The sequence below is a fragment of the Tachypleus tridentatus genome, chromosome 2, assembly GCF_004210375.1.
Source record: "Tachypleus tridentatus isolate NWPU-2018 chromosome 2, ASM421037v1, whole genome shotgun sequence".
Lineage (NCBI taxonomy): Eukaryota > Metazoa > Arthropoda > Merostomata > Xiphosura > Limulidae > Tachypleus > Tachypleus tridentatus.
In genome coordinates, this window is record NC_134826.1 from 51686053 (window position 1) to 51700906 (window position 14854).

Consider the following 14854-nt stretch of genomic DNA (forward strand, 5'->3'; position numbering starts at 1 on the left):
CAAGTTGTTTAGGTTTAACAACACAGTACCTTGATATCAACTAAACTTGTATACAACTGCCAACAGTTTGTCACTTCCACAAACACTCAGTAGTAGGACAGCAAAACAAAACACAGAATAATGTATCAGGGTGGAAACACTATGTCCAGCTATAAATGGACAATTTATTTAACATGTGTTTACAAAATGGTTAGGTCACACATATCAATTTTATTAATACCCAAGCAATAAGTAAAGTTTATTACTTGAACACATAAATTATACCTTATAAATACAAAATTAGTTCTATTTTTACACCAGAATTCTTAGTTTAGATCATGTTAATAGTACTTCATCTATGAATTATTTATGCTTTGAAGCCACATGACAGTGTTTCTTTATTATTCAACACAAATTAATATAATAGGCTATCTTGTACCAACAATTAAACATGATTCAATGTTATCACACTAAAAGGCACTATTTTAAAGTAGTGCTATATAAAATTGGAAGTGTAAAACACAATGTTACCTTGTGATTAGTCGTCTTCTGATGTTGCTTCAGCTCCAATGGACTGTTAAATGATATTCTGCACAATCTACACTTTGGATATTTCCTATCACGATTTTTCTATGTATAAATTCAATATGTTATTCATATTTCTTTATCTTCATAAAAGAAATCATTGAGCTAAATCAAAACCAAAACTAACGGTCATGAAATACACATTACTTACTTTTAAAACCCATTGACATGAGTGTCAGATGCAACATAAACCTTTATCCAATAAAAGAAATTCATTTCATTCAATTGTTAAATTAGAAAACTAAACCCCAATTGCAAATGAAAGAAAATCAAAAAATAAACTAGTTTCTTAAGTATGAGCAATGGTTGCTAGATATACACTCAAAGTAAACTAACACACCCTATGTTCCTTGCTGGTTCTCCTGTGCTGAAGGAAACTACCATGGTACTCCCGCTCACAAACAGTACAATAAAAGGTATTACGGTTCTGACCTTTTTTCCTTCTGGGAGCAAAATAAATAATTTATGAATTATGTTTTGTATGAAAAACATACAGCATACTTTCACATTTAAAAAGATATTGTTAAAAGAAACTAAAAAGTTAGCGTTCTAATTTTTCGGATACTTAATTTGTCAAAAATCTATGGGAATATTAAGGGATTTGTCAAATCCATCTCTTCACAAACGTGCATTCTTTTTAGCACTGTCTTTAAGAATTAACAATAGAAAAGGGATTATTCTAAAAACAAAAAACAAAGATATTCAAGTACCAACATTAGTTTATCATTTTACTCACAAGGTTCTCATCTGTTAATAACCTCTTCCATGTAAATGTCCAAACAGAATTGTGTTAAAACACAGACAACAATTTGTTTTTTTACATTAAAAGATTGTTGAATATTAATGACTTAAATAAAATAATTAACTTGTATAAAGAATCAAGTACAAAAAATGTACCTTCATGAATTGGATGTGTAGCTTTTCATATTTATACTTGACAGTAGTTTTAACTAGCAGAACTGCCCATAAACATGACCAGGATGTTATACTACTTTTTAAACAAAATTAAAAATTTTCACAATAGCAGCCTTAGAAAAATAGCATAAAAAATTAAAAGCTGTAATAGCTGAAGTTTTTTTTTAAATATAGTAAATACAGTACCAAAAATATCAAACACTCAGGATCTATATCAAAAAAAGTGTAATACATTAAAAGTGAATAAAAAACAACAACACTAATATTAAAGTAATTACCAGACAGTACAAATAAATTAAAATAACATAATTTTAACATTTTAGTTAAAACACACAATATCTTTATATACATGTATAATTATTGTATATAACAGTACAAGCAAAATTAAGTGAAGGTCTTATTTTAAAAAAAGTTACTAAGGAGCAGTATTAGTTATTTATCCCATCTCAAAAATGAGATGCAGAGTGGAAAAAAAATTACAGTTTGATTCAAAAAAGAAATAATGGTAGAACCAAGTCCACCAGGTGCTAAAAGCACCAATTCAAGGTACCTCATTTTGTTGGCCATATTAACCTTGAACTTTGCTTGTTGGTCCATGCTTAAATTTTGGTTCTTGCCATTCACTCGACTTTGGAATCTCTGAAAAGAGAAAATGTCTGATGCATAGACAAGAACACAAAAATGTGTTGTGATGATAGGAGTGACAATGTGTTGATTGTTGATTTCCTGCACTGATCAGTGCTCATTATTTAAAGAAGCCACACTCAAACATCACTCAAAATAAAATCATCACAAAAAACATGGAAAAAACTTTACACAAAACAAGACAGTCTTACCTTTTTTTTTTTTTTTCAATAGCATTTTCAGTGTTTTATATTGTGCCTTTCAATAAGGTCTAAGAGTAGACCATGGCATAAAGTAACAGTGAACATAATAGCATGGTACTCCACTACACGCACAGTGAAATATTTCCACTGAAGTTCTAACGATCCAACAGGCACTAACCATGACACAATATAACTTACATGTGCAATACATGTATAATTTTTCTACCAACAGAAGTTGAAAATGACATCTGTTGAAATGGTAACCAAAGGATTTCCAAAATGATACACCATTCTGGAAGTGGTTCTTCAACTGCTTGTCAAAGTTCACTAAGATCTACAAGTCATGGATAGCATATATAATACCAAAGGAGAATAAATGAATAATCATTATTAAATATGTTCATATTAGGTGAACTGTTTCTATGTTAATTTGGTAATTTTCAGAGATCATCTACATAACATACAATTTGGTAAATCTTAACCTTGAATAAACACAGTTTCAAAGTGGATTATGTCCATTAACATATGAAAACTTCAACTCCATCTTCAACTGGAACAGGTGTCATTTCAACTCCATCTTCACCTTGAACAGGTGCAAGTTTAGAGGGATCTTTACCTTGAATAGGTGCAATTTTAGGTGGATTTTCACCATAAATAAATACAACCTCAGGTAAATCTTCACCATGAACATATAGAATTAGGTGAATCAACACCATCAGTAATTCAAAGTCAGGTGAACTTTCATCATGAGGAAATTAAATTCAGGTGGCTTACCATCACGAGTACATGCAAGATGAGGTTGATATCACTGAGCAAGTACAACTTCAGATGGAAATCACCGAGTAGAGGCAACTTCAGCATGGTTGTTAACACTAGGCAGATGCAACTTTTGAGTGTATCATAACTAAGAATATGCAACTTTAGATGGTCAATGTCACAAATACATAGAATTCTATGTAAATCATCACTATTAACAGGTGAACCTTTAAAATAATCATCAAAATAAAACTGGAACATTTATAACTGATAGAACTACTTGAAGATCATTCCGAGTTCCTTACACGTGGCCTATAATGTTCCTATTTCTTACTGCAAAAGTTCACAATACCAAATATCAAGCCAAAGATTCTCCGTATTTCAAAATTCATTCTTCTACTAGTGAAGCACAGAACATTATAACAAAGTGGTTCTTTGTGTAGCTTAGTACAAACAAATACCACAACAGTACAATTTTCATCCACTCTTTTGCCGAAATAGATTAAAATGAAACTGCTTTAAATAACAACTGTACACAGAACAAGGTTTAATTTAAAAAGTCTCAATTTCAGCAAAACGTATACATAACAGACACTTAAAAAGGTAATAGCATAACTGTACAAGGATAAAATCCTTGTGTTATATGTTTCATGTCAATATTACAACTAAATTAACACTTACACTTACATACCAACTATTTTTCACAAACAATTTTATACATGTCTAGCATCAATAAAGTATTCCTGAAAAATATATTGATGTCAACTTCAAAAACATTTTTGAATAAAAAGGCTACATTAAATCAATGGCAGTGTTATGCCTTTTTAAATTTACAGGATAAATTAAAGTTGGAGTAATGGAAGAAGAAATTCTTTCCTCTCTACATTTCATTTAATATAATTGAAATTAAACAATCTGACTATATGAAAATACTGACATGATTTTATTAAATAACTATTTCCACACAAAAAATAATATTACTTCACATATGTGAATTGGAATGTCACGAAAAGTTAACCTTGAAATTTATAAAAAATTTCACAAAAACACACACAGTTAATAACAAGTCAACTTGCAATATAATCATAATAAAACTTGTATAATATTTAATGCATCCCTGTAATTTATGGTGATAATATAAACTGACAAAATTAAAATAAAATTAAGTCAATACCAATATTTATATTATTTTAAGCTATAAAAATAAAATGGTGCAATGGAAAGCTGCACTATCTTTATTGTCAGTTATAGTTACTTGTATCATATTTGAAGTTTACCTTTCTGAAGTCCATATTTATACAATTTAGAATATATAAAGAAATTAAATTTTTTCTACTGAAAAAGGAAACAAATTCTTTGATGGAATTTTAATTTTCACATTTCTTACTACTCTAAATATGGTTATTATTGGACTAGGTTAGTTAAAACTACTTATCCATGAGATACAACGTTGAAACCTTTCAAACATGGTGAGTCAGTGTAAGTTTACTTAATAAATTTCAATTACAACTTTTTAGTCACTAGATATTTCTACCTCACACACAAACACACACACACACACACACACTAATGAGCACTGACAGCTTCTTAGTAATGCAAATATGTACATTCTAAACTTCACTTTTCATGTCTTAACTAGACAGCATCCATCTTATTCCAAAGAACCTTATCATGAGCCAATTTACCTCAGGTAAATTTGAAGATTTTGGTCTTTATGAATACAAATTTCTGAAACCAATGAATTTTACTTTAAAAAATACAATGTTTATTTAAATTATAAGACTTAGTTTTGTTGTCTATTTAATTTTCAACTCATAAAACTAAGGTTTTCTTGCTTTAGCATCAACACTTGAAACACATTGATTTCAATGGTTCAAATAACTCATTTGCTATATCAATTTATCTTAATTACATGTGTTCCTACAGTAACTGGCAAAGAGCACACGTAGGACTTAGTTTATTAGTCACATTTGCTCTTCCAGGACTTGTTTCACTATTTTGTTATATACATTCAGTAGTTTCTTTGCCAAGAACTTAAGAACACATGTTGACAACACATTTGAAACAAGCTTTAATCAGCCAACAATAAAATGGTTAACTCAATCAAATCTGTTTCACACTAATAAGTTCTTGATTACAGTTTGAATAAGTGATAGGTTTCATTTATACTTTCATTAAAAATACATCAAAGTGAGAATTAAATCTGTAAACATCTCAAGTCAACTTTTTCTTCATCAAGTCTCTTGAATTTGCAATTTTTGCTTATAAAACAACATATAACAATATCAATGTATCCAGGTTTGGTAAAAATGACCAACTATGTAACCACAGTGAAGCAAGTATATATTATATATAACCAAATTTATTTAGTGCGTGTTTTTGAGTTTTTTCTTATCGCAAAGCCACATAGGGCTATCTGCTGAGTCCACCCAGGGAATCGAACCCCTGATTTTAGCATCGTAAATCAGAAGACTTACAGCTGTACTAGCTGGGGGCTTATTTAGTGAATTTTACCAAAATATGGCAAGCTTTTAATATAAATATTATAAAATTGTACAAAATAAAATGAGATTTTTTAACAATATTTCTACTACAGATTTACTACACCATTCCAAGTTAACAGTCAGTTTTATACTACTACCGATTTGCAAAACTTTTTGAACATCCTAAATAAACATCAAGTTTTATTCAGGAAAATATTTTTTTACCCTAACAACTGATCTTGGTTAATTTTACAGACCTTGTAACTATCACAAAAATCTAAATCCCCACCCTCCTTGTTTTTTTTTTCTAGAATGACCACATGTTGTTACATACAACAATTTATATCTTAACCTTCAAATACTCTTTGAAACCCGGTGTGAACATAGTACAACTTGTGGTAAACGTTTTGAATTACACTAGCTCATGCACATCTTAGGGATACATTTAATATTTTCTCCATTTAGGTTTTCTTATCTAACCTAATAAATTTCTAATTTGATTACCAGTTATCCATTTTTATACCACAGAATACAATATATAAATAAAAAACAACTTAACACTAACGTTATTTTTGTGAGGATTGTTGTTAGTACTAGGCTAAACATTTACATTTAAGCTCAAATATCTATAGTATATTTATGAGGTTTAACAGAAACTCTGTTCACACAGAGGTGGAAAAACATCTAAAACAAACAATTCTGAGCAAATCTGAATTACAAACTATATTTCAATACCAAGTTTAATGACATACAATAAGAATAGTTGTTTAAAATATAAACATGCCTCTTCTTTCAATATCCAATTTCACCCTACCAAAATCATAGTAAACTCAATGTTTTAATCTCAGGTACTGAAACTGATTTATAAAAATTAATCTAAATATATTTTTCCATTTAAGTCTCTTTACAACAGGGTCAATGTGTATGTATCACAACTTTAAGTTTAACCCTAAATATAATTAATCTATTATCAAGTTATGTGAACAAACCTGGCATCAAAATATAGTTCAAAATACTTTAACTTATATCACAGAGAAATTGTTAAATATTTTTATCTTAATAGTAATACCTTCCATAATATAGCTTTTGGTATCCAAGCAATTATATATACAAATTATACTATCACAAACCTAATATCTCAACCTCCTATCTTTTTTTATTTACTGAAACCAGAGTTCTCTAAGCTGTGAGGTCAAACAACAACCAATCAAATGCCACGTACATCTTCAAAGATAAAGTCTCAACATGTTAACAGCCTAAAATACCTTGGTAACTGACAAGTCTAAACCTCAATTAATCAACTGGTAACACTGTAAAGAAACCTAATGATCCAATAGGGTTAATGATATAAAACTACCACCACCCCTTAAAAAAGCTGATAGCACACCTTCACACTTTGACTTGATACTGGTCCACATGAAGAAATTCATTCCGCACATGGATTGAAAATATTAGAGGGAACAATGGCTCAGATATCAGTATATAAAACACAATAAATAAAACCTTCCACTTCCTTTTCTTATACTCTTTCTTAAAAGCTCTTACAAGGCTGACGGGCATGTTAACAAATAGAGAAATAGCATTCTCCTCTGTAGAAATCTTATAATAAAGCCATTCTTTTACATTTTACACAAATTGTTCATTAGCAGAAGCATCTGGTTTCTTGACTATAGTTCTTTGCTCCAAGAGCTTACAAATTCTTACCTTTTTATAACTTACTAAGAAACTAATACAAATTATGGTATTTTGAGGCATTCCATAGCAAAGTGTAATATATTTTATATTCTAAAATACATACTTCAAAGCTACATGACTTTTTATTTCAAACATTAACTTGGAAAAAAAAATTAATCCTTATACAGCTATGGCTTCCACTTAAGATATATACAGATCACATACATTGTCCATGGAAGTTATAACAAATTGCTAACAAGTTCTTGCCGTGATTTATTGTTTTTGACAGAGGTTTGTGGTATATATTACATGTAAAAAAACTATGAAACTAAAAACAAGTGTGTAAAATGTTAATGGCTGAAGTTATAAAGATAAAAAAATTGAAAATCTTTCAGAAGTATCCATTCAAAACAAAAGATGTATGGTTCATTGCCTCATTTTTCAACTTTATTGTATACTGCTGACTTCACTAGTATTATGATGAGACAAATGTTTGTTATTAAACACAAAGTAACAAAAGAGGCTATCTACACTACTCTCCACAGGTATTAAAACCTGTACCACTTGAGAGGGGACATGAAACTTAAGTTAAACATAAAAGTTTATCAAAAGAAATTTATATATTTGCTTAGACGATTTTCTACATTGTGCACAAATGAAATAACACAAAACAACCAGAATATTTTTATTCTTACCATGTAAATAACTTTGCTTCAGTAAAAACTTCAATAATTCACACATGAATCTTTAGTAGAAATACGTTATTAGAAAACTGTTATTGTACACAAATTTACTGTTTACTTACAGCTTGCCAAATTTTGCAGATATACACTTAGTAAATTCAGTGTTAAAGTATGCATTCCAAACTTCCAAGGAAGGTTAAACTGATGCACTTCATATCAGAAGAATTAAATACAAATAATTTTGTGTTTTATTTTTCCTTCGTTTCTTCAACATATTGTTCATTATGTTACCCTACTAGTCACGTTCATCCTGAAAACTTCTAAAATACACTTTATACATGTTAGAGCAAGAAAATCTCTTTCACATACAAAATTAAAATGAATACAAACTATACCTGTTCAGTACCCTCACTGGCAAAGTTAGATGGACTAAAATGGATTTTGCTTTCTATTATATTCCTACTGTTTTTCTCTTGCGGACTATACTGTGCCTCCTCAGTATTTTGTCGCTTAGGGTGAGAACCTTCACCAGACCCTTGCTGCTGAATTTGTCGTTTCTTTTGTCCTCTTTGAGGCCTTTGTTGTTGAGGTGAACGTTTCTGTTGTCCTTCACCAGGGGTCTGTTGTTTTCTTGAGCGCCTTCTCATTTGATTCCTGCGATTACCCTATTTACATTAAAAGACAATAACTGTTTTCAGAAAGAGACAACAGGGTTCAAGAAGTTTTTCTATTAACAAAATCAAATTATTTTTTTCAAGATTTCAAAAATTATCTTATGTCACTACCTTTTCAAAATCATTAAACAAAATTTGAAGTAAATTAAGTTTTAGTATATTACTGAGTGACTAAAGCTGCAAAACACTGAACTTTTAAGAATATGAATATAGTGTATTTACATATGAAAATATTTCTCAAAAATTTGTGGAATCGGTAAATAAAATAGATTCTGCCTTTTTAACAATGAGCTTTTATATCAGATTTACTATTATGTATTTATTTTAATACTGATGTCTATTTCAGTTTAACATACATTTAGAAATGCAAGTAACGTATATTGTTAAGTGTATTACATAAGTTCTGCCTGTTCTTTAAATTTGTAGAAGTTTCTCAAGATAAGAAACAATAGTATATGTTTTACAAAAGCACTAGTGTATCTCTGAATATTGCTGAGCCAACTGAACTTTCTAGAATGTCACCTAAAGATCACAAATTGACATGCCATGAGATAGTATACAGAATATTGTTGGTCTGCTAATCAGTATACTACAAGACTCAGAAGCTATAACTGTGATAAATGATTATTTGGAAAAATACAGATATCTGACCAAGAAAGTTTATAGATTCTAAACATTACGAACCATTCAAATTCAGGGAATTAACTTTCAGACAGTGGTATTTCTGAGAGGACATTAGATATCTGTTTCCTCTGTGACAAGTAAGCTTGTAAACCACATTAGACCAAATGAGAATAGAGCTACCTAGCATTCCCATAAAGTGAAATGTATCTATACATCAAAATAAAATTAATTAGCTCATCATGGACCTGGACCATTAATAATATATTCAGTTCTAGACCAGCTAGAAGATTCAGTACAGTTTGTAAAACTGTTGTATATAAACCATTATTATAAACTTTATTGTTGTTTTTGTATTAAAATACATTTGTGTCAAGAAAGAAAATTGGGTGCATCAATCTTGTTGGCAAATATAAATCTAACAAAGGCATGCAATTAACTTACGTTAAAATTAAAATTTCTGGTTATTTGAAATCTTAATATGAACATAACATGATAAATCAGACCCATCTGATATAAATTATGGTACATAATACTTTAAATAAAACAAATTTATGTACACACACGGTTAATTTAACACATCAACTCCCAAGTCTGTTTTGCTAATACTTCCCTGTATTCCACTGGTCATTTTACAATTATTTTTTAGGAAGAGAGTACATGTAGCCATTGTGTCCCAACCAATAAGTGGCTCTTTAAAAAGAAACTAGAGCATGATACATTGGTGGGTAACGTGGGAACCAAAGTGTTGAAAGTCTATTATAAAAGTCCACAAACTTATACTACAAAGACATTTATACAGACCTAGAATAGTATTTTTAAACTGTACAAAAGAATATTGACAAATAAATACGTAAAACTGGATCTGGACTTACAGATCTGTTTCTTCCTTTCATCCTGTTTCTTTGATTTCCTTGTTCATAACCACCAACTCTCTCATTACTGCCGCTGGCTTCCAGAAACTTTACCACCTGGCTCATGTCCATTCCTCCTGTATTCATACCAAAGCCAATGCTACCACCATATCCACCACTTTCCCTCATTAGTCTCTCCATGTTCATTAAGTCCACAATCCTTCCAAGTCCCAGTCTCAACTGGTCTTCCACAAAACTTGGTCCATTCTGTTGCCAAGGGCTTCCACCAAAACCTCTGTGAGTCATTTTTTATTTTCTAAAAGTGTCAACCAATTTCTTTTCTGTATAAATAAAGGTAAAATAATAAATAGAGGCCTTAAATTAAAAAGCAACATTTTACAAGACAAAAAAGAATTTCTTTATCTGAGAAAACTCTGATACAATTAGTAAAAATGCAGCAAGTTCTAGCTTCTACTAGATTTACATAGACCATGTTTAACCTAATTATAGACAAATATATGCAACTTACCTCTAAACAAAACTGAATAATGGCCAAAATTTTCCATTGTAACAAAAAGTAATAATTACAAATATACATTACAGGTTTACTTCAAAATAGTTCTTGTACACTATTTATGAATAAACATTAAAGATGTACTTAACAGATGAAATAATCATATTTCTCTTATTACAACGCATTTCCACAAACACATACTGAAGTGTGAAGCATTCATTTACTGAAGGTTTCATCTAGAAAGGATTTTAAAATATGATTTTAACTTTTTTTAATATTTACATGTCAAATTTTATTAGTCTAATTGAATATTATTTTAACAAAAAAAATTTGTCTCATGTATATAAAACTGCATTTTACAAAGATGGTTTAAAAAAAATGTTTTCATAAGATAAAGTACTTAAAAAAGGTTTACAAGCACATTTTATGTTTCACTCAGAAAAAATATAAAATTGTATTTTCCCAAAAAAACAATGAATATTTATTTATAGCAATCTATAACAGAAACAAGATATTGTGGTGCATAATGGAGCAAATTATTAGGGGGGTGGTGCAATATCTCATCATAGTAGCCATATGATAGATGTCTAGATATACTGATGTCTCAGTATGATATATACACTGCTGGCCAAAATCTTAAGGCCAATGAACATAAAGATAAAATATGCATTTTGCATTGTTAGACTTGACCACTTATTTGAGTAGAGATTTGAAAGATGAAAATAAATAAAGGAAAAAAAAAACCTTTTGAGCATTTAATAGGGAAAATGTGAACACTATGAAATTAGCCTAAATACTAGCTGGTCAAAAGTTTAAGACCATATCAAAAAGAAGTCCTAAACAGGGTATGAAATGCCCAACAAGAGGTCTCAGTAGTGAACTGCATGGCAGTCATTGCAAATAACTGCAAACATTCGCTTTGGCATGGTCGATATAAGCATTTGCAGAAGGCTGGCTGGAATGTTATTCTAAGCGGTGAAGATGGCTTCACGAAGATCATGCACTGTTTGGAATTGACGTCCATTTCTATAGACTTCCCTTGCCATCCACCCCCAAACATTTTCAATGGAGTTCAGTTTGGGTGAACATGCTGGTTGATCCAAAAGAATCACGTTACTCGCCATGAAAAAATCCTTTGTCATGTGGGCATTATGGATTGCAGCACTGTCCTGCTGAAAGATCCAGCCATTTCCACACATGCGAGGGCCTTCAATCAATAAAGATGCTCTCTCCAACATGCCAATGTAGCCAGCTGCTGTTTGATGCTCCTGAATAACCTGAAGCTCCATTGTTCCATGGAAGGAGAAAGCACCCCAGATCAAGATGGAACCTCCTCCACTGTGTCGCGTAGAACATGTCTCCGGCAGGATATCCTTATCATGCCAGTAATGTTGGAACACATCTGGACCATCCAGGTTAAATTTTTTTTCATCGGAGAACAAAACCTTTTTCCATTTTTCTACATCCCATGTTTGGTGCTTCTCAACAAAGTTTAGAGCTGTTTCGTGGTGTGGCCTTTGAAGACGTTTACGGTTTTTAAAGCCTTTCTCTCGCATATGACATCATATTGTTCTTGAGCTGCATTCTGCGTCCATAAGGGCCTTAATCTGGTTCGATGATCGGCTGGTGTCTTGCTGCACAACTCGTCAAATCCTCCTGCTCAACGCCAGCGAAATTTTCTTGGGCCGACCACTTGAAATTATTGTTCCGTATCCCTCAGGGTCTTTTAAGAAATTTGCAATAGCAGTTTTACTATGCTCAATTTCATCAGCAATGGCACGTTGAGAGAGACCTTGCTTTTGCAGCTCGACAATTCTGCCACATTCAAACTCTGTCAAGTTTTTAGCCTTTGCCATGTTTTTACCCAATGTAACACAGGAGATGTCAGTGGGAGATGATGACAATACTAATACTTAAACACAAATGACCAAATTTCGTTACCTGTTTACCAATTAACGCTTCATTTCAGTATGGTCTTAAAATTTTGACCAGCTAGTACTTAGGCTAATTTTATAATGTTCACATATCCCCAAACAGTGTGTTATTTTTTTCCCTTTTCTTATTTTCATCTTTTGAACCTCTACTCAAATAAGTGGTTGAGTCTAACAATGCAAAATGCATATTTTTTCTTTATGGTCATCGACCTTAAGATTTTGGCCAGTAGTGTGAAATTTATATATATATATACAAGTTTTACAGTTTGTTACAAAGTTTGATAGTCTATTCTAATTTATTATTTATATTGCTAACAATGTCTTATTTAATTATTGCACTTAACAGTGATTTTTCCAATTCTCAGGTTTGATCAGCTAAATTGCAGCTGAAAAGAGAAATAAAATAAAAAATTAACTAACAATATTGAAAGATAAGATTTGTTACTTCGCACGTGATTTTTTATAAGAAATGAAAACAATATGTAATACTCAAAACTCACCTTCCCCGATTGAATCATTAATTTCTATCAAAAATAATTATACACTGATATTTTCTATACAAAAAACTTACAATGTATACTGAAAACATACCACATTTCAAGATACATACTATATCAGACAATGTATTTATACAACCATATTACAGCATAACCATATAAGAGTTGTATTATTGTATCACAACACCTTTATAAATTAGTTATCATAATCTCCGAGAAAAACAATGATTGAATATTACTAATATACCATTCTTACAACACTAAGGTAGCAATAAGACCACGAATGTTATGACAAGATATTCTCCAATATTTCAATTGTGTACCCCACTGTTACCAATGGTAATAGCAAATGTCAAAAGATTCAATTATGAAGTACACTGAACTCCCACAGTTCCAGGGATAGTGTTTACTGTGTAGCTCCTTCAGGCATTCTTCCACATTAAATGGCTTAAATTATAGGATTGGTTTAAAGGTAAGTCATAATATTTCTCTCACCAGTCTATGAAATAGGTTAAGATTTACTTTGGGAAAAATTAAATGACATCAATTTGGATTTCTTATGCTGTTATAACTTATGACTTGTTAGTACCTAGAGGATTCTAAGTTAATTGTTTGGTGTTCTTTAGCACAAAATGACTCAGCTATTAGAGCAAATCACTGGTAAAAAGTGTAAAATGTAAAAATAAATTGAGTTAAAACTAAACAATGTGCAAAATATCTAATAAATGTTTCATAAAGAATTTAAAAGGCCAATGGAAATAAAAATTTAAAAATACAATTAAGTTAGACAGTGTCATTGTCATCATCAATGACACTGCCAAATGTCAGGGTTAAAACATGTCCAGAATGGTGTCATTGCTCAGAGTTGTAACTACGACTAATGTTTAGCCTAAACATTAAGCAAACCGAGTTAAAAACTGACCAATGTGTAACCTAGTCCAGGCTACTTTCTCCTCCTAATCCTAACAGAAACAAGATGGTCAAATGGTAACAAAATATTTAACCTGGTTGATTTAGTTTATAAGATATTTATGACAAACCATTCACTTTTTTTTTTTATTATTCATATTACCATCCTTAGATATGTACACATTTAAAAGCAAAAAAGAAATAAGGCAGATATTAAAGGTTTTGAAGAGGATGCCAAATTCTCAAGTTACAACTAAGTCAGAAAGTATATGTAAATTGACCAAACTGACTTGCACCCATCAACAAACATTCACTCAGTTCTAAATATTTGTAGCATTTGTTTCAATACACTAATATGGATCAACTTTATCTTTCCATGTTCTAACAGTATTTCAATCAATTTGACTATGAGAATCATAGATCAATTATTTTATAATTCTTATAAATTACATTGTTTGTTAGGATTCCGCTAAAGTTTCCATTCAATCAGATGACATAAAAAATGTACTCAACATTTTGTTTCACTGTAGTCCTTTTCGCATTAAAAAAAACTTAACAGTTTGGTACGATTTTATACCGATAGAAAACAGAAATTTTATTGTTAACCCTAAACTCAGCGTGGCTAATAACTATTAATTATTGTAACTTACCATACAAACAGTATTATACTCACATACAACTGACAATAGAAAATATCCATTTCACTACGAATTAAACATTCTAAATCCATAGAAAGTTAAATAATGGGCCTATTTTTGGCAATTATAATTTTAAGTTGTATTACTGTTAGGCGTAGAATGGATCTTAATTTCACAATAAAATGCTTAGGCCTACTTTAATAAAAATTGAGACAATGAGGAAGATAAAATGGTGAATTTTCATTTACAAAAGAAAAAAAAAATATTAATCTGTAGTCTTATAAAAATAAAAAATCAGTGAAACAAAACAT

The 14854-nt window shown here is 30.6% G+C and overlaps 1 protein-coding gene across 11 annotated transcripts in view; it reads right to left on the minus strand.

Moving 5' to 3' along the window:
• LOC143243796 (uncharacterized) overlaps positions 1-14854 on the minus strand; it is a 31197-nt gene that overhangs the window by 15781 nt on the left and 562 nt on the right. For 4 of the 11 annotated variants that reach the window (XM_076487462.1, XM_076487468.1, XM_076487461.1 and 1 more), the window contains exons 2-7: positions 12844-12885; positions 10073-10392; positions 8298-8567; positions 2030-2118; positions 905-1007; positions 511-609 (exon numbers count right to left, since the gene is read on the minus strand). In XM_076487462.1, the coding sequence (XP_076343577.1) occupies positions 511-609; positions 905-1007; positions 2030-2118; positions 8298-8567; positions 10073-10357 (846 nt within the window). In that variant the 5' untranslated portion in view covers positions 10358-10392; positions 12844-12885. Of the gene's footprint in view, positions 1-510; positions 610-904; positions 1008-2029; positions 2119-8297; positions 8568-10072; positions 10393-12842; positions 12886-14578; positions 14807-14854 lie in introns of those variants that run through there. The other 7 variants (XM_076487464.1, XM_076487466.1, XM_076487459.1 and 4 more) reach the window with 5 other exon arrangements.